General features: G+C 55.7%; 10 protein-coding genes across 10 annotated transcripts; 5 read left to right on the top strand and 5 right to left on the bottom strand.

Moving 5' to 3' along the window:
- Window positions 1-1,562: 1,562 nt before the first annotated feature.
- DL89DRAFT_292148 (uncharacterized protein) lies at window positions 1,563-6,299 on the bottom strand (the record flags this gene model as incomplete). The annotated part of the gene is made up of 10 exons (XM_040890263.1): window positions 1,563-1,776; window positions 1,848-1,936; window positions 1,968-2,294; window positions 2,323-3,037; window positions 3,108-3,134; window positions 3,164-3,619; window positions 3,724-4,134; window positions 4,187-5,320; window positions 5,398-5,842; window positions 6,293-6,299. The coding sequence occupies 10 exons, from the start codon at window positions 6,297-6,299 to the stop codon at window positions 1,563-1,565; spliced, it is 3,825 nt and encodes a 1,274-aa protein (XP_040744053.1).
- Window positions 6,300-6,590: 291 nt separating this feature from the next.
- DL89DRAFT_292147 (uncharacterized protein) lies at window positions 6,591-10,308 on the top strand (the record flags this gene model as incomplete). The annotated part of the gene is made up of 11 exons (XM_040890262.1): window positions 6,591-7,202; window positions 7,264-8,031; window positions 8,070-8,180; window positions 8,362-8,459; window positions 8,503-8,778; window positions 8,813-8,873; window positions 8,911-9,072; window positions 9,114-9,568; window positions 9,600-9,890; window positions 9,983-10,093; window positions 10,137-10,308. The coding sequence occupies 11 exons, from the start codon at window positions 6,591-6,593 to the stop codon at window positions 10,306-10,308; spliced, it is 3,117 nt and encodes a 1,038-aa protein (XP_040744052.1).
- Window positions 10,309-10,516: 208 nt separating this feature from the next.
- DL89DRAFT_266684 (glyco protein endopeptidase) lies at window positions 10,517-11,646 on the bottom strand. Its single transcript, XM_040887180.1, has one exon. It carries the CDS (start codon window positions 11,615-11,617, stop codon window positions 10,559-10,561), a length of 1,059 nt encoding a protein of 352 aa, XP_040744051.1. The 5' UTR covers window positions 11,618-11,646; the 3' UTR covers window positions 10,517-10,558.
- A 199-nt stretch (window positions 11,647-11,845) lies between these two features.
- On the top strand, window positions 11,846-14,546 carry DL89DRAFT_266682 (uncharacterized protein). Its single transcript, XM_040887179.1, has 6 exons — window positions 11,846-12,769; window positions 12,831-13,512; window positions 13,535-13,761; window positions 13,846-14,185; window positions 14,208-14,413; window positions 14,458-14,546. The coding sequence occupies exons 1-6, from the start codon at window positions 12,299-12,301 to the stop codon at window positions 14,509-14,511; spliced, it is 1,980 nt and encodes a 659-aa protein (XP_040744050.1). The 5' UTR covers window positions 11,846-12,298; the 3' UTR covers window positions 14,512-14,546.
- A 369-nt stretch (window positions 14,547-14,915) lies between these two features.
- Window positions 14,916-16,152, top strand: DL89DRAFT_321958 (uncharacterized protein; the record flags this gene model as incomplete). The annotated part of the gene is made up of 4 exons (XM_040891313.1): window positions 14,916-15,164; window positions 15,190-15,237; window positions 15,353-15,459; window positions 15,568-16,152. The coding sequence occupies 4 exons, from the start codon at window positions 14,916-14,918 to the stop codon at window positions 15,779-15,781; spliced, it is 618 nt and encodes a 205-aa protein (XP_040744049.1). The 3' UTR covers window positions 15,782-16,152.
- Window positions 16,153-16,963: 811 nt separating this feature from the next.
- Window positions 16,964-17,615, top strand: DL89DRAFT_292143 (S-adenosyl-L-methionine-dependent methyltransferase; the record flags this gene model as incomplete). Its single annotated transcript, XM_040890261.1, has 2 exons — window positions 16,964-17,367; window positions 17,405-17,615. The coding sequence occupies 2 exons, from the start codon at window positions 16,964-16,966 to the stop codon at window positions 17,613-17,615; spliced, it is 615 nt and encodes a 204-aa protein (XP_040744048.1).
- Window positions 17,551-18,623, bottom strand: DL89DRAFT_134614 (uncharacterized protein). Its single transcript, XM_040883351.1, has one exon. The coding sequence runs from the start codon at window positions 18,486-18,488 to the stop codon at window positions 17,676-17,678; it is 813 nt and encodes a 270-aa protein (XP_040744047.1). The 5' UTR covers window positions 18,489-18,623; the 3' UTR covers window positions 17,551-17,675.
- DL89DRAFT_134613 (uncharacterized protein) lies at window positions 18,624-20,954 on the bottom strand. Its single transcript, XM_040883350.1, has one exon. The coding sequence runs from the start codon at window positions 20,833-20,835 to the stop codon at window positions 18,760-18,762; it is 2,076 nt and encodes a 691-aa protein (XP_040744046.1). The 5' UTR covers window positions 20,836-20,954; the 3' UTR covers window positions 18,624-18,759.
- Window positions 20,955-21,082: 128 nt separating this feature from the next.
- DL89DRAFT_266680 (proteasome subunit beta type-6) lies at window positions 21,083-22,183 on the top strand. Its single transcript, XM_040887178.1, has one exon. The coding sequence runs from the start codon at window positions 21,203-21,205 to the stop codon at window positions 21,839-21,841; it is 639 nt and encodes a 212-aa protein (XP_040744045.1). The 5' UTR covers window positions 21,083-21,202; the 3' UTR covers window positions 21,842-22,183.
- On the bottom strand, window positions 21,935-22,946 carry DL89DRAFT_134621 (uncharacterized protein). The gene has a single exon (XM_040883352.1). It carries the CDS (start codon window positions 22,547-22,549, stop codon window positions 22,028-22,030), a length of 522 nt encoding a protein of 173 aa, XP_040744044.1. The 5' UTR covers window positions 22,550-22,946; the 3' UTR covers window positions 21,935-22,027.
- Between the last annotated feature and the right edge of the window lie 480 nt (window positions 22,947-23,426).

Genomic DNA, 23,426 nt, shown 5'->3' with positions numbered 1-23,426 from the left:
GTTATACCCCGCTAAACTGCTTTGGATTCTGGTATTTGTGAGGCGGCTGTCCACTTATCCAGAAGGAATAGTTGGTCATGGTACAGACACTGGACATGGTGATTACTCCTTTCTGCAGCACTGCTCACGCCAGTGATGGCCAGGGATACAAAATATATCAGCGTTATCGTTTTACTATGTGTGGTGAAAGCAAATAAATTCACAAATTGACATAAATATTAAATACGTGCTTTTCCCATTCTGGTATCAAGTAAACGATGACATGGCTTATACCGAATCAAACATTTCATCATCGGTCTACTTTGAATACCATTTTTGGCCAAACTGGCGCAGTACCGTAGCTGCAATGATGGACAAAGTAAAAATACTTTGGGAAGAATGAAAGTAGAGCACTGCGTGTATACCGAAATATAAAAAAGTATCCTAACCGGCGGTACTGTAGCCGACAATGGGCAATGGGCGATCTCAAAGTCCACAATGACCCTTGGATCGCTCCCTTGGAGCTGCACAGTGAACATATGCAGCTCTTCAGCATGCATAACCGGAGGCGCATTCTGTCGGTTGATATGCCCTTATTGGTGCTGAAAACAATGGTCATTGAGTACCTGGAGAAAAAATCACTTGCCGTGCCCAATCCAGTTATTGCTTTCATGGCAGATCATGATATAAAAATGTCTGTGAAGGCACGAGGAGCGCGTTCACTGGACAGAAAACTCGTGTGTGTCAAGTTGATGTTTTTTTTAGAATGAGCAAAGGAGAAGTCTGCAAAGGCCATGGTGATCTGCCAAACATGGCTTTTCAATGCGTGTGGTGGACTACTTTAAACAATTCGCTTCATGTGTAGATAAAAATATTGTTTATCATGACGCGTGGTGCTGGCACTCAACCACCGGACAGCATTCTTGGGCCCATTTCTTTCTTTCTTTCTTTCTTTTTTAAAACGAGTAGTACTGAAACTCGTGGCTTGAGGGCCCAAGATTTTTGGGAACAAAAGCAACGCCTCCTGGCTTCCAACTGATACCAGCTGTGACTCGCATATATAAACCCGCTTGCTTGGGTCAGCATGCAAAATTTTTTCTTCCATCATCACCCAATTTTGCACATTTTTTGCATTCGCATTCCCTCCTTCCATCCTTTTTACGAAACCACAAGCATTTTTTGCAGGCTGGTCCTCAACCAACTACACCTTGTTCTACTTCCTAAAAAATCAAGTGCTGAATCGTTTAACCATGTGCTCTTCCCACCGCAACCAATCTGGAAAGTCGAGCAGGCTCGTCTGTTCTGCAGCGCAGTGGATGTGCCTCGGGTGTGGGTACACCTGCTCGAGCGAAGTGGAGATGTATGATCACTGTCCGAGCGTTTGGGCATGATTTCTACGATCGCTGAATGAGAGGAAACAGGCTTCAAGGTTGCATATCGACCACTGTTCCCTCAAAAATAGCATGCTTGTAGTCAAAAACTCTACCACATCTTGATCATTGACATGGAAATAAACGAAGGTGTATATATGTATTACAAGATATATTGTACTTGTCAGCTACTAGCTGACGTGTATTAAAAAGTTAACGTTTGTTGACCTTGTAAATGCGAACCATGAATACGGTGAAGACGATGTTGAAACAGGTGAAGCCAAGCAGAATGAGGAAGTTACGCCAGCGGTTGTGATATCTCCACGAGCTCTGGCTGTAGTACTGCTGGCCGTTTCTGTATGGGCAGAACGAGCATCTGGATGTGTCGCCTGGGTTATCAATGTAGCCGCGGAAGGAGCTGACAAATCTGCCAGCATATCCATCGACATGTCATACCGCTAGGAGGAATGAAGTGGAAGAACTCCACCGCCGCGGCACCTGATGGGCGTGTTGTAGATGTCGTTGGAAATCGTGCCCTCGATGAAGTACAGGTATGGCGAGAGACGGTACAACCAGCTGCGGTAGAACTTAGGCATGGCTGAGTGTGGCAAGGGTAACGCCGCAGGTCAAAGTCATCATGGCGGTGAAGATCGGGTTGATCATCGAGGCAATGACGTCATTGGGGCTGAACGCGGCAATAGCCTGGCCGATGGTGAGCGAGAAAATGCCAAGCAGCTGGTACATGAGGTAGAAATAGATGGTGCGCTGGCCGCTGGAGTTGAGGCCGACCAGCCAGTAGAAGCACACAAAGAAGAGTGTGTTGGCGACCATGGCGAACGGCCACTCAGAGAAGATGATGGCGAAGGAAAAGGCCTCCCAGCCGTACTGGTTCGAGGAGGACTCACGGCCATAGTACTGGCGTTGGCGCAGGAACTGCGGCTGCACCTGATTGAATTACCAGCACGGAGAGCACAGCGCTGTCGAAGAGCGCGAACACCTTGTTTTGAGTGTCCTGCACGCCGTTGCCGGTCCGGATGAACGAGAAACCGAGCGTCAAGGCACTGAGTGCCTGCAGGGCGAAGCGCACCAGGTTGTATTTGAGGTCGCGCCAGTTCGAGCGGAACATGCGGCAGGTCACCAGCTGGATCTGGTAGGGTATCGTGCGCGCATACTTGCTGTTGTCGGCCTCGGCAATGTCATTGAAGCCAGGGGCGTTCTGCCTGACATTGTTGATGTGGTCGATCTCTTCGATTGCAGCCTTGCGCTCGGGCGACGCATTCCAGACTTGCGGCCACTTTATGGCCTCGCCACCGCTGCCGGCAGCATCCAGAATGTACTCGGCAGGGTTGGCCGATGGCGGGCACCTGGGCGCACCATTCTTTTCAAAGTAGTTGATCAGAGTATGGGCGTCCGGCCCAATATCGCCGAAATACACGGTATGGCCGCCGCGCATCAGCAGGAGAAGGCGGTCGAACTGCTCAAAGAGAGTCGCAGATGGCTGGTGGATGGTGCAGAGGATGGTCTGGCCCTCGGCAGCCAGGCGGCGCAGGAACTGCACGATCGTGTACGAGGCCTGGGCATCAAGACCCGAGGTGGGCTCGTCGAGGAACAGGATCTTGGGCCTAGCCACGAGCTCAATACCGATGGTCAGGCGCTTGCGCTCCTCGAGAGAAATGCCCTCGCCAGCTCTCGGGCTCGCCGATCATGCAGTCAGCGATATTGCTCAGGCCCAGGAGGTGGATAACATGCTCAACATACTGGAGCCGGTCCTCTTCGGGCGTATCGCTCCGGGCTGACGCAGCTGTGCGGAGAACCGCAGGGCCTCTCGCACGGTTGCATGTGGGTTGTGCACGTCAAGCTGCTCGGCGTAGCCGGTGATGCGGCGGAAGCTGCCTGGTTGCGGGGCACCGTTCATGAGCAGGTCGCCCTCCAGCTTGCCAATGGTCTTGCGCTGGGACAGCGCGTCCAGAAGCGTGGTCTTACCAGCACCAGATGAGCCCATCAGTGCAGTCATTGTGCCGGGTTTGACATATCCAGAAACGTCGTCCAGAAGCATGCGCTCACCACCACTAACCGGCACAGTGTAGCTGACGTGTTTCCAAGTGTAGGTGGTGCCCTTGAGGAGTTGGTCGTCGGTCGGGCCGAGTTCTGAATCAACATCGCCGAATTCCGTGGCGGCCAGTGCGACCCTTTCGTTGACATCCTGGAGAGCGTCGACCCTAGGTGGATACCGCTTGTAAACGTTGATCGAGTAAGCCGGTGTTGCCGTACTCGACCCACTCCATGACACAGGCAATAGCAACCACGAACAATAGCCAGAAAGCGATCACGGCCACAAAGTTTTTCCACTGGTCCTTAGGCATGGAAATCGTACGCATCCTCGATGTAGCGTCTGCCACTAACATAGCGCTGGCCAGGGATTGAGCCCTTGAGGGCGCACACTTGGTTGGCAATATTGGTGAAGCCGGGGCCGTTCGGGATCAGGTCGCGGTCAGAGCATCGCATCATGCGGTCTTTGAATTCGTTTGAGAGCAAAGCCTTGAAGCTGTAGGCGAGTGGGTTTGCCCAGTACGCCCAGACCATGTAGCGGTGCATCTTGGTAGGCGGGATCAGGTAGCCGACGTACAAGGTCATGTAGAGCAACGCGATGCCAGACATGGTATGGCCAAAGTCCACATATGGCGCAACATTACCGATCAGCCGGAAAAACGCAGTCAGGCAGAGGCTGCCAATAAGCAAAGTCACTATTGCAGCCAGGTAGTGCCCGCCAGTGCGTTCCATGGCACTGGCCCAGTAAACAATTGTGCCGAAAAATGAGGACCTGGAATGTCGCAAACGGCAAGTCAACTAGGGTCTGGGCAAGTGATAAAGCGCCGGGATGGTACATGGCCAGAGCCTTGTGCTTGTAGACGACTTCGCGGCCAGAAACGGCCTTGGGGATCTCGGACTGAGCAGTCAGGGTGGTGAACAGAAGGGAAAAGAAAAGCGCGCCGCCACGGGAGAAGGCGCCAGCGGTGGACTGCGGCAGGCGGATAAACAGGGTGCCGATGATGATGGCGAAGGCAACGTTGTAGATGAGCTTAAAGTAGATGGCCGCGCGGTTGCCCAGGAAGATGCCCCACTCGCGACGCATGCAGTGGTTGAGCTGGTAGATGAACGTGGTGGTGTAAGGGGACCTTTTGCGCATCTTGCTTTTCTCTGTGCCCATCTTGATCCGGTTAGCGAGCTGCCTGATCTCGTTGCCGCGGTCATCTTCCTCCAGGCGCTGCTCAAACGCGCTGATCTGCGACTGTAGCTCGGCACGCTCCTTGGAGGCCAGCCAGAGGTGCTCAAAGTCCTCGGCAGTGGTTGGCGCCTTGTTCTCAAAGCCTGGCATCAGCTTGCGCTCGTTGGTCTGCGTGACGCCAGTCAAAAAGTCCGAGGTGGTTTGGCGCGGCGGCTTCTTTATGCCAATGGACTCAAAGTACTGGACAGCCTTGTCGGCTGGGCCAAAGTACAGCTGGCGGCCCTCATCGATGACCATGACTTTGTCAAAGAGGTTGTAGATGTTCTCGGATGCCTGGTAGATGGTGACGACAGTGGATTTGTGAAGCAGATCGGAGCCAATGCGCAGCGAGCGGATATAGTCGAGGGCGGAGCTGGAGTCGAGGCCACGCGTAGAGCCGTCCCAGACATTGACAGAGGCACCAGAAGCGATTTGCTCAGCAATAGAGACGCGCTTGCGCTCACCGCCAGATACGCCGCGCAGGAAAGCGTTACCGACAATGGTGTCGGCACAGGGCTTGAGCCCGTACATGTCAAGAAGAGCGTCCAGGAATTCGTCCTGGTAGCTTTCGGGCTTAGCGAGCATTTTCTTGCTGGGCGTCTTGCACTTGATGGCGAACTCCAGGGTCTTGCGCACAGTCAAGGTGGGGAAATGGACATCGTCCTCCTGGTTATAGGCGACTTCGCCGCGGATAGGATTTAGCGACCTCGTGCGGGTCCAAACCACCGTAGGAGACTGAGCCAGTGATTTTCTTGTAGCCCTTGCGCAAGTTGCCCAGGACACGCAGCAGGGTCGAGCAGCCAGAGCCCGGACGGCCCAGGACTAAGCAGCATCTCGCCGTCCTCGACCAGGCCGCACATGTTGTGGATGATGTGCTTGTGTTCGCGATCGCGCGAAAGCAGATTTAGGAGGCCAAAGCCACGGATGCTGGATTTGGCCAGCTTGTAGAAGGGGGTGATCAGCGAGGCAATGTGGCGGTTAGCGATATTGTCCCCGAATATGTCGAGGTCATTGAAGACTAGGCCAACCCGGTTGGCAAATAGATGGTCCACTTCTTTCTGCTTCTTGCTGGTCAGCCACTCGCTGAGATCAAAGGCACCGGCGGCCTGTTCTTCGTCGGGAACCGTCAGCTGCTTGGAAAGCTGGCGCTGGATGGACTTGAAGCGCTCGGTACCACGCGAAATGCTGACATGCAGGGGCTCGCCGAAGGAGGTGAGGGCCTCGGTATCTGTAGAGAATGAGTGGGTGGATTGGATGTCGGGGGAAGCGGCCGGTGGGGCAGCCTCGGGATCCTCGCTGGGACATGGTCAAGGAAAACAATGAATTAAAATGATTAGAGTTTTGTTTGATATCAGCGCTACCAGTTAGCTGACAGGGTGGGATAATGGCTTTATGTGCTTCTGATGGTGCTGTTGTCGGACATGCGATTAGATGTCTGGTTGATAGTTTGAAACCCCGGCGAGTGATCGGCATGAAATATCACAAATGAAAATATTAAGAGTATTGCTCATCAGTCGAATGGGTTTCAGATCACCCTCTCCCCTCCCCGACAAGTAAAGCCTGCTAGTGCGACTACGTAGGAACTACCGGCATCCTGGGTGACTGGCAGGACGCGAGAAATCAGGGTATGTGGTGAAAAATGTGAATCCTAGTAGGTTTAGGCAATGAGACCGGAAACTAGACATGAAGAGCTAATGAAAGGGGATAATGGGGTGTGCTTATATATATGCGCATGCGGGCTGTATGCCACACTCGCTGGTGGCCACCAGAGCAACAGCGATCGCGAGTCAAATGTGGCACTCCAGGGTATATGCGTTTCGCCGGTTTCCTAAAATTATACTCCTGATCAAGGGATCAGGCAGTGTTCCCAAAAGTTAGAACTCCAGCACCACTTGACTACATGTTCTCTTCTCGCTCCAGCCTCCCATTCATAGCCTGCTACTTTCCTGCTTTCCATAATTACCTTCTTGAATAAAATGAGGTACGGCATACTTGTAAATTTCATCGACGACAATGTACCCGCTTCAACGGGGCTGGTGGCGGAATACCAGCGGCTCGCAGATACCCGCAAACGCCCCACAGCGCTAGCACGCAACATTTCCACAACCGCCACTCCGACAATCGACCGCAAACGCACGCTCCCCGACACGCCCACCTGGCGGTTATTCAGTCCACGCACACCCGGTACGGCCTTCCCGACGCACGCGCAGCCAATCTCTGATACAGTGCCGCGCGTCAAATCGCGTCGCATCGACAAGCAGCAAAACGACAAGGCGCGCCTACAGGCAGTGGAGAAATTTGCCAAGCCGATCAGACAGGAGGTCGACGAGACCATGGATCTGCTGGCACAGCTGACAGTGCGGCCGGCCAAGGCGCCAGAGACTGAGGCAGTGGACGGTGAGGTACAGTGGACCCTGGCAGAGATACACCGGATGCGGGAGGAGCTGGAGCAAAAGTTCATTGACGAAGATGAAGAGAAGCTGCGCGTGATCCGGGAGGCTGAGGAGAAGGCACGCAGAGAGGTCGAGGAGCGCGAGCGCGCAGAACGCGAGCGGCTGGAGGCCATTGAGCGGGCCGAGCGCGAGAAAGTAGAGGCCATTGAAAGGGCAAAGAGGGAGCAGGAGAAGCAGGAGCAGGATGCAAAGAGAGCGGCAGGAGGCCGAGGAGCGCGTGCAGCGGGAGCGCGAGATAAAACAGAGAGAGGAGGCGAAAAAGGCGCGTGAGGCGGCGGTGTCGCCGGCAGCGCTGGCGTGGGCGGACAAGTACCGCGGGTTCTACCGGATCGTGCAGGAGCAGATGAAACCACGCATCAGCAATGACCGGGAGCTGAAGGCGTGGTGCTTCAAGCAGAAGGGTCTGATCATCCGCAGCGTCGGGCAGCTGACGAGCACAATGGTAGGCGTGCGGCAGGTCTCGGGAAAGCTGCTAGACATCATTGCAGAGGCGGAGCAGCGCGGGGCCTCAGACTGGATGCAGAATCTGGTGGCCAAGGCGATAGTCAAGCAGGCGGAGGCCGAGGTGTCGGCAAAGATGTCGGCGGCGTATCCGCTGGCAGCGATGGCAGCAGCAGTCATAAATAAGGTGCCGGGGGTGTTGGATATGCTGTTTGTGCGGCTGGTGAAAAAGTGCCCGTATGTGGTGCCGCAGTATTTTTCGCCAGCTCTGGGCCGCGAGGAGTTCCTGCGCAGCGCCGGGTACAAGGAGCGCGACGATGGCGTGGAGCCGGCGGCAGCATATGAGGGGCGGATGATTGGGATGGTGGCATTGTTTGCAGCGCTGGTACAAACGCCTAGCACAATGTTGCTGGAGCTCGGGTGGACATGGATGGCGCGCATGGTGAATCTGCCGCCGCGTGCGATCTCACCGGCGCTGGTGGTGACGTTCCTAGGAGCTGGCGGGCACAGCGATGCTGGCAGCGTACGATGAGCAGTTCCGCAAGCTGCTGAGGGCGCTAGGCTAACAGGTGGCTGCCGATGGTGCCCACCGACGAGCCGCTGGCAGTCGCCTCCAAGTCGCGCCTTGGGTCGTATCTGGAGGACTACCAGCGCACGGGCTGTCTGGGCGAAGTCGAAGGACGAGTGATTGCGCCAAGCTGAGCTAACCCAGTGGTTCGGCTCGGCTCGGTGGAGGGATTTTTTAAAATAAAAAATATTGGTTGCTGAGGAGCGGCACATTTTCTCCTCTAAGTGTTTCATTTTTGCTTTACAATTCTACATAATGTCGGATAGCGATGCGAGCTCGGATGAGCGTCACGCGCGGCGGCGCCAGGACTCCAGCGCCTCCAGCACGCAGTCATCGCCACTGGAGCTGCCACCAGCACTAAACCCGGCATCGAGTACTGGCCGGTACATTCCGCCGGCGCTCAAGCGGACAGCTTCTTGCGCAGAGCAACAACGCGTCGGTCTTGCAGCGGGCGAGCTGGGAGACGCTGAAGAAGCAGATCAACGGGCCGGTTAACAAAGTCAACACTTCCAATATGCGCGAAATCGCGGTGCAGCTATTCCAGGCGAACCTGATCCGCGGCCGCGGCCTCCTGTGCCGGTCATTGATGCGTGCCCAGGGCCTCTCGCCAGCGTTCACGCCGGTCTACGCCTGCCTTTTGGCAGTCATCAATACGAAGCTGCCCGTAGTGGGCGAGCTCCTGGTGACCCGACTGGTGCTGCAGTTCCGGCGGGCGTTTAATCCGCGACGACAAGAGCAAGTGCCAGGCGTCGGTTCTGTTTCTGGCCCACCTGACGGTGCAGCGCGTGGCGCATGAGGTCCTGGCATTCCAGATTATCGCCGCTGCTTCTGGAGACACCGACCGACGATAGCGTCGAGATTGCGGTCGGGTTCGTCAATGCTGTCGGTGCGTTTCTGCAGGAGTCGGCGCCGCGCGTGCTCAGCGCCGTGTTTGATACGCTGAGAAGCATTTTGCATGAGGCCGAAATCGACAGGCGCGTGCAGTTCATGATTGAGGTTCTGTTTCAGACCAGGCGCGATGGATTTAAGGCCTGGAGCCCGGCCTGGATCTGGTCGATGAGGAGGAGCAGATTGTGCATGAGGTAGCGTTGGACGACGATGAGCTGGATGCCGAGGATGAGCTGAATGTGTTTCAGAATGACAAGGATTTCGCCGAGAACGAGCAAAAGTATGCTGATATCCGCCGGGAGATCCTGGGCGAGGACTCGAGCGACGAAGGCAGCGGATCGGAGTCTGGCTCCGAATCAGAGGAGTCCGAGGAGTCCGAGGAGTCTGAGTCGGAAGGGGCAGCGGACGGCAATGGAGAGCCGGTGAAGATCCACGATCTGACAGAGACCGAGCGGGTGAATCTGCGGCGCACAATCTATCTGGCGATGATGTCGAGTCTGAGCTACGACGAAGCTGCACACAAGCTGCTGAAGCTGACGGTGCGGGCGGGGGAGGAGCAGGAGCTCTGCAATATGGTGGTGGAAGCCTGCTCGCAGGAGCGCACGTACAAGGCGTTTTTCGGCTTGGTGGGCGAGCGGCCTGTGCAAGCTGGACCACAAGTGGCGGACCGGGTTCCTGCAGTCCTTCGAGCAATGCTACGGAGATGCACATCGCTATGAGACCGGCCACTTGCGCAATATCGCGCATTTCTTTGCCCACCTTTTGGTGACCGAGGCATTGCCCAGTAGTGTCCTGGAGTGTGTGACGTTGACTGAGCAAACAACCACGTCGTCGTCGCGTATTTTCGTCAAGATCCTGCTGCAGGATATGGCTGAGGAGCTGGGTCTGGAGAAGCTGGGCGAGCGCCTGCATGGCCTGCTGGGCATGTTTCCGAACTGAGGGCCGGGCAGAGATCAGGTTTGCCATTAATTATTACACCAGTATTGGACTGGGCGCGATCACCGAGGAGATGCGCGAGCGGCTGGCGAGTATGGCGCAAGGAGAGCACATCGTCATCGTCAGAGTCGGACTTGGATTCTGGTTCTGATTCTGGTTCTGAGTCGTCGGGTTCATACAGCTCGTCGTCGTCGTACAGTTCGAGGAGCTCACGGAGCTCGTATTCGTCGGCCTAGCCGCAGCCCGTCGCGTTCGCCAGCGCGTCGCCCACGCGCCGCCGATTTCATGCCGGAGAAGCCCCGTGTGCGCTCGCCGTCGTACTCGCCACCGCCCCGCCAGCCGAGTCCCCGGAGAAGGACCTACCGCGTGCGCTCTCCCAGTGTCTCGGATCGATCACAGATCGCCTGAGGGTCGGTCTGACAGAAACAGAAGCAGGAGCAGAAAGATATCTCGCGTGCGCTCGCCAAGCATCTCGGACGATGACAGATCGCCTGAGCGTCGGTCTGGATAGAGGCAGAAGCAGAAGCAGAAAGATATCTCGCGTGCGCTCTCCCAGTGTCTCTGGCAATGAAAGATCGTCTGAGCGCCGGTCTGACAGAAGCAGACGTCACTTGCAGAATGGGCCATAAATATTATTTTTCTTAAAATAAACCCCTTTTTAGTCTCGCCAGGCTACATGGACCTGGTCGGTGCGGAACCTCTGCGTAATCCACGTATCCTGCATCTTGGTGGTCTCCCCGCGCGCAAACGCCAAAGCGCCGGCCTGCGCAATCATAATGCCGTTGTCAATACAGTACCGCATATCTGTGGCAAACACATTGCCGCCACGCTCCTTAGCCATCTCGCCCATCATCTCCTGCAGCCGCACATTGCAGCCGACGCCGCCCACAACCAAAACCTCACTGCTGTTAATATGCGCCATCGCGCGCTCCGTGATCTCCACTAGCATGGCAAACATGGTCTCCTGCAAGGAATAGCAGAGATCTTCGGCCGAGTACTTGTCCTTTTGCGTCTTCGCCAGCTGCTCAATAAACGACAGGATGCCCGAGAACGACACGTCCATGCCCTTGACCGTATATGGCAGCGGGATGTACTTTGAGCCCTTCTTTGCGTACTGCTCGATATTGTAGCCGGGACTCGGGTCATTCGGCAGCTTGAGGACACGCGCAAACCGATCAAGGCAGTTGCCAATGGCAATGTCCAGGGTCTCGCCGAAGATCCTGTACGTCTGCTGCGAATATGCAATCACCTGGGTGTTGCCGCCAGAGACATACAGGACAACGGGATTCTGCGCGCCCGTAATCGCCCTGCCCATTTCAATATGCCCCACGCAGTGGTTGGTCCCTACCAAGGGCTTGTTCCACAGCTGTGATAGCGTGCGGGCCACCAGGGCCACCGACTGCAGTGGCGCGCCCATTCCCGGGCCCTTGGTGAAGCAAATGCAGTCGATGTCCTGCGGCTGCAGCTTGGCTTGCGCTAGCGCCTTGTCTAGGAGCGGAAGGATCAATGCGCGGTGGTGGGCTGCAACATCGCGCGGCTGGAAGCCGTGGCCTGCTGGCGGATTGTATGTGTCGCGGATGTTCGCCAGTTCCTCGTATTGGGGCGCTAGCTCCGAGGCGGTGATTCCGGACGGATAGGTGTGCTTGACGATACCGACGCCGAGCTTGTTGGCCGACCCCTCCAGGCCCAGGGCAATGATTGTTCTAGGCGAAGACATTGTTTTGCAAGAAAGTTGATGGGAAAGAAGCTGCTCTGAAGTCTCCACCTGAAACAAAAATGCAACATATTCTTTTAGTGCCGCAAGCCGAGGGGTTTAGATATGGTCCATGATTACCGATTAACCTTTTTTCAGAAAAAGCTCGTACTTTTTTGTCGTCAGCATTTACCTTATCCAGCATTCTGTTTCTTCTCTTGTTTTAGACCATTACTTTTTTTTCTTACAAATGCTCTGTTCCAAATCGGCGTCCCTGGCGCGCGCCGCCCACGGTACCAGCCAACGATCCATGATCCACACCACATGCTGCGTATTACTCAAACACAAACCGCCAAAACCGCGGCCGCTGCCTACCTTCGATCTGCAGAGCATCACGTCCACAGTGCACAATCCCTTGATAGAAGTCGACCGGCAGGACCGCAAAACCCAGGCAGAGAAAAAGCGTCTTGCAGAAGAAGCATTTGCGCGCTACGTTCCTCCAAACATGGGCAGTCACCCATTAAGCCTGGAAGCAGAGTACGAGCAACGCAGCCTCGAGTTCTTGAAAGCACACGCTGGCATACAGGCAACGGTAACGCGCATGTATCAGGGGTGGTGGGGCCGGAGGAAGCCCTTAATATCAAACGGGTGTTTGGTGTGGTGAAGGTGTTTGTGCCGTTCCGCGAGCAGGAGTACCGGGAGCCAATGGAGCGCGGGTTCCGCGGCGAGTTTGCGTTCCAGAAACCAACACTGAGCTACATATACTATATGGGGCTTTTGCAGCTATACGTGCGCATGCTGTACGGACTGGGGACTGCAGAGCGGCAAAAGTATTTTCGCGACTTTTATCTGATCATCAAGGCTCTGCGGCAGCGCCCCCAGATCCACCGCAAGGTCCTGGCCATGTCGCAGTTCAAGACTCTGGTCATGCAGTACTTTCTGATCGTGGGCCAGCCGAATCTGGCGCTGTTTGCAGCCGCCGACCTGCTGCCAAAGGGGTACATGGGGATTGTGCCGAGATGGGCTGTCGTGCGTCTTCTTGGCTTTGAGGCTTTGTATGCGGGTGACGCAGAGAAGCTGCAGGAGATTCACGATGTGGAACACGGCAATATGCCCACGAGCCCGCTGTCGGACCGCGAGTACCGGTACAATCTGCTGGCGCATGGCGGTGTTCCGGTACTATAATGGCCGAACCGTGACGGATCTGGAATTTGTGCGCCTGGTGCGCATGGCCGAGAAGCGCGAAATGCCTGGCGAGCTGATGGATTTTTTGCCGCACGTGCTGGTGCGGTTCGCTAGTGGCCCCCAGGAGCTGCCGCCGGCGACTCAGACGGCGCTGGTGCATGAGCCGCGGGCCAGCGAGTGGCAAGCCGATGGGCTGCAGTTGGCTGTGCGCTATGTTTTGGCGTTTGTGCGTCTTGGCCGTATGGGACAGGCGCGCAAGCTCCTGTATACGTTGGCCGATATGCCGGCAAAGCCCGTCGATGGTGAGCGTGGTGACTCGCAGCGCCTGGCGCGCAGTCTGCTTGCGCTGCTGGACGCCGATGCTGCCGATCTCGTAGTCCTGGCCCTGGAGCACCTGGCCCGGAACGACCTGGAGACAGCACATATGCCGATGACGCGCGCGCAATTCAAGGCGCACCTGGCCGAAGAGATTCGCACGACGGCTCTCCGAAGGCCAATTCGGGGCTGGCCACGCCTGCAACCGCCCTTCTATGCTCAGTGTCTGGCCGGCTCTCGCAGTTCACAGCCATGGCTATGGCGAACCGGACTGTACCGCGAAACCCCGGTGCTGGGTGTGGCCTGGGTGGCTGCGCATTTCCGCGCAATGGACTCGAAAGCGCAGGATGAGGCCATGAGATTCTCTGTGCGCGCGTTCCAGCGCCGGCCACCGCTACTGCGCCAGTTCCTTGCGCATAGTGCCATGATGATGCCCTGAAGAAACCGCGAGGTTTGTCCACGTGCTGTCGCGTCGCATGTGGGAGAACGAATCCGACCGCTTCGCCATCCTGACCAAGGCTTTCAAGGAGATTGCGCTTACCGAGTGTGCGCCAGCTGTCGGCACGCTTCTGCTGAGCGCTGCTCTGGGCCCCGAGTCACCTATGCTGACGTCGCTGGGCGCCCCGGCGCCTGCCAGCCGCGCTGCGCTGGTCCTGCGCCTGACCAAAGTCCACCTGACCAACGCATGGCGCCCGATCTCCTGTCGTATTTGTTCCGGGCTGCGCTTTCGCTGCAGGCCACCGGTGCCTGAGCGCCTACTGCGGAAAGAAATGCTGCGTCACGGGCTCATGCCAGATCTGCATGCCTTGCAGGCCATGATGTCGCTGCGCCTTACAATGCGCTACCAGCTAGACACGGCGGTACTGATTATCGAGCGTATTCTGCGCGATGTGCCGATGGAAAGCGCTTGGTCGGTGTATATGGCGATGCTGGATGGCCTGAACCGCGCCGCGATGCCGGGCGCCGTCGAGGACCTGGCCATATATCTTTTGGACCATGCAGATCTGACCTTGCGGACGTTTGGCGCGCTGGCGTCGGTGTGGCTTGACACGACCGGCTTCAATCCCCAGGCCTCCACCGACGACGTGCGTCGTGTGTGGAACATCCTGGCGAGCCAGACACGGTTCACCATTGAACCGCAACCACTACCATGCGGTGATCGAGGCCTGTGTACGCAAGGGCGATGTGAATGCCGCCTGGAATATCATTCAGGTGGAGATGCGCGAGGTGCGCCCGGACCTGCAGACATTCTATACGCTGGTGTCGCCGCTGGCCAAAAACAGCAAGCTGTGGCCGATCGGCAAGGCCGCCGTAGGCCAAGTTCAATGCTGCCCATCCGGAGATTCGTGCGCAGCGCAATGGAGGACAAAACGAACACGATCAAGGTCAAGGCACTGCTGCATTTCGCCCTGCACTAACTTTTTCCAGATTTGACTTTCTGCGCTGAGCTGATAATATCTTGTATCTAGATGTCGCAATTATCCTGTCGCATTAGCACCCCCAAAAAGCATCATGTGCGAGTGCCAGCAAAACTGTAGAGTGCGGAAACAGGATTGGCAACTTTTTCCTCTTTCTTCTAATCGCCGAAGAGCTTTGATATCTGCAAACGTGGGTCTGTTTATTTTTTTAGATGCAAGCGGATTGCCCAAACAGCCAAGGCACAAGAACAGCATACGTCCTTGGTCTCCCGCCCCTCCCTTCCTTTTCCTGCGTGCTCTCTTTCTCCCTATTTACAAGCCAATCACCCACCTACGGTTTTTTACCCTGGCCACCTTCCTGCGCCTCACTTCTTCCACCCATCCCCCTTTTTCCATTATTCCATATGGTTATTTCTATTGATGAGGCCGGCCAGACTGCCGCAAGCACAATCACCATGACCAATATCAGCTCGATGCCGCTGACTGTCGACGGCTGTGTGCAGAGATGGGAGGACTATTGGGCCAACGACGGCATGCTGTGGGATCAGGGCGCGCCATGCCTGGCCCTGCGCGAGCTCCTGGAGGAGCACGGCTGGCTGATTCCCAAGGGCCGCTGTCTGGTTGCTGGGCTGCGGCCGCGGCCACGACGTCCTGTATATGGCTGGCCGCGGCATCGAGTGCACCGGCGTCGATATCTGCCAGGGCGCCATTGCTGCTGCACGAAAGGTGAGTTTGCAGCAAGAAGGGGCCATCTTGAAGCAACCACAATTTGCACATACATGGGAGATGCGGAGCAGGAAGCCAATATGCCACCTAAACATATGTTTGTTATTTATTGTAGCAGCTGGCCGCAAATGAAACCAAGCTGAAGGCAAAGGCCTCTTTTATTACTGAGGATTTCCTCAACTACACAACAACGCTGCGGTTCACAATTGCGTTTGAATACGGGTGAGTTTTTCCAAGGGGCGTTAGCGAACATGGCAGTATATGCAGCTGTTATTTTTATAAAAAATTCCTGCTTTTTGCGCTAATCGCTCTTTTGTTTCAAGTATGTAGCTTGTTTTCTGCCATCCATCCGTCGCAGCGCCAGAAGTGGGCTGAAGCCTATGCGCGCCTGGTCAGTCCGCAGGGTATGCTGATTGTTTTGCTTGCACCGCTGATCCAGCGCGGCAGCCCGCCGCCATACGTCGTCACCTATGGCCGAGTGCGAGCGGTATTTGAAAAAATACTTTATGCTGGTCCGTGTCGACCCCAACTGCAAGTGCCTTGATGGGCATGAGGGCAACGAGCTCATCTGCATCTGGAAGCGCTTATGAAGCCCTTGCCGGCCCGGTTGCCCTCGGCATATAAAATACCGACAATGCGTGATACACCTGATATTTGTCAGCCGGCCCCTGGTGGCAATGAGTGGTGGAGCTGAAAGGCGTGTACGGACTTTTGATGCATGGAGGGGATCTTGAGGTGCTGTGAAACGCCCTCTTGTTTGGCCCCACCCCCCGTGCCTGGACTCGTGACTGACAGATGTGGCTGGATTGCACTGCTGCCCCGAACCACTCGGCCATACGATTCTGGCGCCTTTGACCTCTTTCCCAGTAGCGCCCCACCCAGGCAGTGCCTTTTAATATATTGACCATGTCAAACAATCCACTTCTTTTCAGTCTTGCCCGTTTCTGCCAGGGCATTGCCTGAGTCTCGAAGTCAAGGTTGCTAGGCAGCACCCCTACTTGGATTTTCTGCTTGCTTACAATATGCAATGCACTATCGATGAGATGCATGAATCACAGCTATCGAAAAGGTGGCAAAAAGAATTTCTATTTATCATTTGAAACACCTTACTTTGCAGACATAGGCGGTATGTATATGAGGTTCTAGGAACCTGACAACGTCGCCTAGTCCTATACACATGGATATCAGGAAATTGGAGGGGTTTGCTTTTGGTAGTAATACGGATGGTAGAGCTGCTCTGCATTCGCATACACAAATCGAAAGCGCCCAGCCAACTACACCAATGCACTATCTGCCACAAACTGCTTCGGGCCAAACTCGGAAGTGACTACTCGCAGCTTTTCGGTTAAAAGAAGCCGCTGTCATTCGTTGGCATGGAGCAGACGGTTCTTAGAGTTCCGCAGCAAAGAGCACAGTCACACACGGGCCATTTTTTCTGGCACTGTCCACGTCACTACGCGGAGACCACCTCAGGTTCTGGCTTCGCAACAAACACTCGGCTAATTTCGTCAGCTTGATTAGAAATGACAAAATTCTCCCAACATTCCATACCCACAACCACGAGTGCATCGTATGAGGTCGTTGCAATTTCAATATTTAAAGCCTGTGCGCCGCCCCTGAGTTTCAGGGGAAATTACAGCAACAGCGGACAACAGGAGCCCCCTTATCTCACCCCTCTCTCTTTCCTGCCACAGCACCTCGAATCGACTATATTTTGCAAACGACAATGAACTCTTCACTGGCTGGACAAGCAACGGTAAACTCGGATGAGTACAACCAGATCTGGCACAATTGCTGGAACGACAAGCGCACGCCTTGGGACAAGGGCGATATCTCCCCGGCCCTGCGCGAACTGATTCAAGACAAGAAGTGGCAGCTGCCATCCGGCCAGGGCCTGGTGCCCGGGTGCGGCCGTGGCTATGACGCCATGTTCCTAGCCTCGCCGCAGCTGCACATGACTGGCGCCGACCTTGACGCAACCGCTGTGGCCACGGCCGACAAGCTGCGCGAGGAGAAAGGAATTTCAAAGGACCTGGCGGATTTCCAAGTCATTGATTTTTTCAAATTCACCCCACCCGCCGACAAGTACCAGGTTGCGTATGACTACACGTTCTTCTGTGCTATCCATCCGTCGATGCGCGCAGACTGGGGCAAGCGCTATGCCGAGGTTATGTCTTCTGGGCGGTGAGCTGATCGTGCTCATGTACCCGATTTCCAAGGACGATAATCCGAATGGCGGACCTCCGTTCATTGCCACCGAAGACGACTACCACAAGGTGCTTGACGCTAACTTTGACTTGGTGCATGTTGACCCACAGTGCAAGACTCACGACGACCGCGTCGGCAAGGAAATCATTTCAGTCTGGCGCCGCAAGTAGATTCCTATCCTGTGTGGGCTTCTAGATCCATTTACTCAGTTACTATAACAACAATTAACACTAGCGGATGGCCTGCCTCATGTCTGGCGGTGTAGACATGCCGACCACAGCATGCACATTCTTTGCCTTGCGAGAACCGCTTTTGGCCACCGCATTCTTTTGCACTACAACATGATCCTGTGCTCTTGCCAACGACTCAGCAAACAGTACCCTGGCTGCTGGCTCGCTAGTCATTGCACGCGGCAGCCGTGGCGGCGGAAGTGTGAGCTGCAGCAATGATCTGCCCGCAGTCCTCTTTGGCACAGGCGACAGATCCACAACGGAGTTCATCGCTTTGCTATTCAGCCCCACATCGCCCAGGAGCTGTACCAAGTCATCAATGGCAGGCTTGTTCACTTGCCGGAACCGCACAGTCCCGGTGACGTTGTCGGTTGGTGTTGGCGAGCTCAGTGTCTCCTTCTTCTTCTCTAGTTTAGCATTGGGCGGTGCAGCCAGAAGCAAGCTGTGCTGCGGCTTGCGTGTTGGCGTTTTGAAAGGATCCTCCTTTGATGCCTTTGCGTCACCAGCTGTGCTCTGCTTGTTCTGTGCCGGTTTGGCGATGAGCGGCTTTCTCTGTGCTGCTTTGGCAGTGGCTCCAGGCTTGTATGGCTGGGCCAGGTGCTTGCGGACCAGGTCAAAGTTTTCCTTTTCCGCAGCTACCTGCGACATAGGTGAGAGCTTCAACACCTTTTTGTTGCTCACGCTTGCCTGCTGCAACACCGTGCGGTTTGGGGTTTGTGTTGAGGCTGCGGGCAATGCTTCTGGGTCGACAAAGACGCTGAAGGCTGCACGCTGTTGTGCTTGGTGGCGGCGATTCTGCCTTTTGCCATGCATTGGTAGAAATAAAGTAAACAAGTATGCAATTTTCTTAAGAAATGTACACAAATGCAAGAGAGCAGGCCGACAAGAAGAGATAGGGGCCACGTCTAGCTGTCCCCTGGGGCTTGCGCTTTGAGCAAGGGCTGCTGCAGGCTCTGGGCAGTAAACAGCCCTCGCCAGGCCGTTCTCATCAGTGTTTGGGTTTAAAATGCAGGCTCGTAGCTGGACCGAGCCGTTTAATAAAACGAGTGCATCTTTTTGTTCAGTTGTTTACAGCGGGGAAAACTCAGTCGAGGATGGTGGTCGAGTTGAGCTTGAGCACGGCTCGCTCAGGGATGCCGGCAAAGTACTCACGGGTGCACTTGGCCTTGATGCGCAGGTACTTTAGATAGGGCCACTTTTGGTCTCGGAACGTCCTGCCCACCGCGTCAATCGAGAACTTTTGCACGTCCATCATGTCCAAGACCTGCAGGCTCTGCAAAATCTCAGGATTTAGCGCCTGCAGGAATGTGTCATCGAGTCGCAGGCAGCTCCAGGTCTGCAGGATACGCAGATGCGTGCATTTGGTCACCAGCTCAGTCATCGCCGGCGAGCTGACTGGACACCCACCAACATTGAGCACCTGCAGCGTCTGCGAAAGATGCCCAATGACGGCATGGATCGTTGTATCAGATGCGTTGGTAGCCCGGATCCGCAGCTCGCGGAGCCGTGGACAGTTTTCGATAATAGGCAGCAGATCGGTGTCGCTGAGCTCGACACGGTTCGTGACATCGAGGCTGGTCAAGTACTGCAGACACCCAGCAGCCATGTGCAGTGGCTGCGAGTCCCACATGATAAAGTCGCTGAGATCCAACTTTTCTAGCCGCGGGTAGGTCTGGAACAGCCGGCAGAGGATGTTGGCTCGCCGGGTATGGCTGGCGATCCCTGTCGGGTTGCGCACGACGGCTTCGAGGATGTTGGGACAGTACCGCTCCATAAACTGGTGCATACGGGTCACGGTGCCGTCGGACACCTCGTGGTGCATCACAGAAGTCGAGTGGTGGATAAACGAGCCAAACGCATGACTGGCGCTACCAGATCGCGACAGTCCGTTCGCTGCACTGCTGGAACCCAACGGTCCTGTCGATCCGCCCCCACCGTTGCTGCTGCTCCAAGCTATTGGCGGCGGGAGTGCCTCGCTAAGCGCATTTCCAGGTCCAGGCGTGCCAGGAATCGGCACCGCGTAGGCAGGTAGCAGGGATGGCGATGGAGACGTCACAGAACTTCCACGGGACATGCGCCTTCCAGAAGAAGCTGCAGCGCCTGCCAAATCGAAAATATCCGGGCGATATGGTGGTTGCTGTTGCTGCTGCCGAAAGCTCGACAAAGGGGTGGGCTGCTGCTGTTGAGTTGCAGATCGCGATGAGGATGAAACACTGTTAGCAAATCCGCCAACACCGTTTCTGGAAGTCGACGTCGACACCGCTGCGCTGCTTGATGCTGGCGTCACAGAACTATAGACGGCTGGCTCGGGGGTGCCGACTATTGGAGGAAGCATCGGAGTATTCGCCAAAGACCCCTCATCTGTCGGAGCCGACCCGTGCCCCAGTGAATGGAGAAATTGCGGTGTTGGCTGCGGCACACCTGATGACACTGATCCAGATCGAGACATTGGCCGAGATAACGACCAGCCATGCTGACTCGATGTGCTCATGCGCCGCGACGACATGCCCGCCTGATGAGGTGTGTACTGACTCTCGAGCATGGGTGGTGCAATGAGCACGCGCCTCACGTGGTGGCCATAGTGGCTGAGAACCAGCTTCATCGCCGCCAGCCTACGCTTGTCGAGCGGGAACAGCATTGTGCGCCAGAGCAGCGGGTTGGCCGCTGAGCGCCACTGGCGCGAAACCAGGACAACTGATTTCAGATCCTCGATGCCCAAGTATGCAAACACCGCCCGAAACAACTCTGTCGGAAGAATGTGGAATGTTGATGCTGTTGACGATACCGAGCACACTGACACTGACCGCTTGTGCGGATATGAATACATTGACTCGGTCTCGGTTGCTGCTGCAGAGTCAAATATGGAGGATGTAGAGGCATATGAGGCTGCCACTGACGACACGTTTGACGGCGCTGGGTAGTTGTGCACATAGGCGCCGTAGCCGGTGTAGCTGGGCGGCCGTGTGCCTCCGTTGTTGCTGCGGCCAAAGGTTGCCACAGAGCCTGTGCCACTGCCATTGCTGTTGATGCTGCGACGCGAGCCAACTGGGATATCCATCGCTGATATCGGTGTGTAGAGCAAGCATGTTGGCGTGTGGTCGTCCGAGTGGTTCGCAAAGGCCGAGCAGGTGCAGAAGGCGTCCGGCTCCTGCGCGTCCATTTTGTGTGAATTGAGTGTGGGGGAAGTTCAAATGAGAGGGTGAAGAGGCGAAGGAAAAAAGCAGAGCTGAGGCTAGCGTACCGTAAATTCCCAGTCGAGCGAGCAAAAAGCTGGAAGGAGGGCGATGAGATTTGTCACGTGTGGCGATTGGCTAGCAATTGCTGGTGCAGCTGTGGAGCGGTCCATGCTAGGACAAAAAGCATAGAAGCCGCGTCATCCTCCAGCCTGCTATTTTTCCATGCTAGCGATTCAGGCTCCACGCAAGCACATTTTTTCAATTTCAGTTCTTGTCTTTTCTCTCGTTTTTTTTGTTCTCCTGTGCTCCATATATCTGCTCCACACTCGCTCTTGCTGCTCTTTTTAAAATATGTCTGCGCTCAAGCCCGGAGAGGTCAATTTGGGAACCACCATTATGGCGGTCCAGTTCGATGGCGGCGTCGTGGTCGGAGCTGATTCGCGTACAACGACAGGCGCGTACATTGCGAACCGCGTCACAGACAAACTCACAAAGATCCACGACCGGATCTACTGCTGCCGCTCTGGCTCGGCTGCCGACACGCAGGCGGTGGCGGACATTGTCCAGTACCACATGCAAATGTACACGGCGCAGCATGGTGAGGCACCGACAGTCAAGGTCGCTGCGTCGCTGTTCCAGGAGATCTGCTACCAGAACAAGAACAACCTATCAGCAGGCATCATTGTTGCCGGCTGGGATGAGCGTGACGGCGCCTCGGTGTACAACATCCCGCTCGGTGGGTCGCTGCACCGCGAGCCGTTTGCGATCGGCGGCTCTGGGTCGACGTACATTTACGGCTACTGCGACAAGGTGTTCCGCCCGGATCTGAGCCGGGATGAGTGCATTGAATTTGTCAAGAACTCGGTGTCGCTCGCTATGACCCGCGATGGCTCATCTGGTGGCGTTGTGCGTCTGGCGGTCATTACCAAGGATGGTGTGGAGCGGCAGTTTGTGCCTGGCGATCAGCTGCCCGAGCAGTATGTCGGATAAGACTGCTTTTTGGGCTGTCTGGCTACCCCCGAGCCATTTTACCTTCGAGTCTGCGGCCTGGGATGTAGCGAGATAGCGCACCCACCGCCTGGTTTCCTTTTCAAATATAGCCACATCTTGTCTGCTACATCTCCGCAATATATGGCATGTCGCACCAGAGGAACAGTCACGTATGCGCTGGGTCTGCTATACGGCAGCTGATCTGCTGCGAGAGGGGCAATATGCACGAGGCTGCTCGTTGCTCAAAGTGCCTGAGCCAGGTGCGGACAACGCGACATGTCTGAACAGCAGCAGCCGTTGGCCCAGGCTCGCTGCTGTTTCTGTGTGAGGCGATCTGGTCGCGGACCTTGCATCTTCTCCGTAGCCACACCATCGCGCATCCAGTAGCACCGTGTTCCGCTGTAGCGCCATGATCTTGTGCTGAGGGTAGGGACAATCAGGCCGTGTGGCGGGAAACACAGGCATCGGCTGCACCCTTCGGCATCTACTGGGCCTATGAGACGACTGAACGGCAACGGCTGCTGGCAGAAGATCATGGAGCCGCTTGACGTGACGCTTGCCAACTGTCGTTCTATAACCAGAGTCCGCCTGGCGCAGATTCGGACAACAGTCGACGATGACAACTAGTCCCATTTGAGGAAACACTACACAGTCAGCAGGTATGCCCAGAGTAGATGATGCTGGGCAGCCAAGAAATCCACAGTGCATGAGCCGCCCACTATTCGGTTCCTGGCCCGAGTCAGCATTACAAAAATCCCGTTACATCTTGCACACTGCGATCTTTTGGGGGACGAGGCAGGCGGAAAAAGCAGACTGCCGGTTTCATAGACGAACTCCAGCCCAAACATGAGTTTATCGCCAGTATGCTGTCGGCCACATGTGGCCATACGGAGCCGAAGCGGGCATATCCATGCCCCCAAAAAGCAGCCAGCGTCCACTAAGCGGGAATTTCCCTCCTAGAAGCTAACGGTACCACTGCAAGACTGGTGGCGGCGTTGTCCATTAATACCCTGTCCGACCGTCTAGAATATACGAAGCACCTACAACACTCTGAGCGGGGCATACCAGCAAGAGGATGGAGGTGTGGCTGAAGAGCTACAGCGGCCTAAACAAGCTATCTTTACACCAGTAGACGTGTTATGGACACCTACTGAGGTGCTAGATTCTCAAGGACATCCCACTGCGAATCGCTGCAGCGGATCACAGAGACTCGAGGAGTGGAGAGATACTCCACTGCCTCCAGTTTTCCGCAAGGGCTTGCTCAGTGAGGACCTGTGGATCTAGTCCGCTGCAGATGGAGGGGACGTGCACATCCCAATCACTCCACATCTAGCTTGGCCCAGGTTTACACTGCACCCAGTGGACGTGCGCGACCAAGATTTTGCACCTGCACCAAAGCCACCGCCAACATATACCATACACTGCATACACTAATAGGAGAGATGGTTAGTTGCTTCGATATTCTGGGATGTGTGACTGCAGTGCATTCTGGCCTGCTACCACCATCTCATACTCTTGTAAAAGGCAGCAATGCTGACAGCATTGTACTCTCGAATCAGCTCTGGCTGGCTGGGAGGTAGCTGAA

This window comes from Linderina pennispora (genome assembly GCF_002104995.1).
Source record: "Linderina pennispora strain ATCC 12442 chromosome Unknown DL89scaffold_5, whole genome shotgun sequence".
NCBI classification, from domain to species: Eukaryota; Fungi; Kickxellomycota; class Kickxellomycetes; order Kickxellales; family Kickxellaceae; genus Linderina; species Linderina pennispora.
The sequence above is the reverse complement of the archived record's forward strand: the minus strand, read 5'-3'. Positions and strand labels throughout refer to the sequence as shown.

What these genes read in the sequence shown, in the direction of transcription:
- DL89DRAFT_266684 (XM_040887180.1), bottom strand. Translation starts at nt 11,617, where the DNA reads ATGTCTTCGCCTAGAACAATCATTGCCCTGGGCCTGGAGGGGTCGGCC.
- DL89DRAFT_266682 (XM_040887179.1), top strand. Translation starts at nt 12,299, where the DNA reads ATGGAGCGCGGGTTCCGCGGCGAGTTTGCGTTCCAGAAACCAACACTG. An exon ending in TGGCGCATGGCGGTGTTCCG is followed by an intron (nt 12,770 to 12,830) that starts GTACTATAATGG and finishes CGCATGGCCGAG; the next exon opens with AAGCGCGAAATGCCTGGCGA. An exon ending in GCAAGGCCGCCGTAGGCCAA is followed by an intron (nt 14,414 to 14,457) that starts GTTCAATGCTGC and finishes AGCGCAATGGAG; the next exon opens with GACAAAACGAACACGATCAA.
- DL89DRAFT_134614 (XM_040883351.1), bottom strand. Translation starts at nt 18,488, where the DNA reads ATGCATGGCAAAAGGCAGAATCGCCGCCACCAAGCACAACAGCGTGCA.
- DL89DRAFT_134613 (XM_040883350.1), bottom strand. Translation starts at nt 20,835, where the DNA reads ATGGACGCGCAGGAGCCGGACGCCTTCTGCACCTGCTCGGCCTTTGCG.
- DL89DRAFT_266680 (XM_040887178.1), top strand. Translation starts at nt 21,203, where the DNA reads ATGTCTGCGCTCAAGCCCGGAGAGGTCAATTTGGGAACCACCATTATG.
- DL89DRAFT_134621 (XM_040883352.1), bottom strand. Translation starts at nt 22,549, where the DNA reads ATGCACTGTGGATTTCTTGGCTGCCCAGCATCATCTACTCTGGGCATA.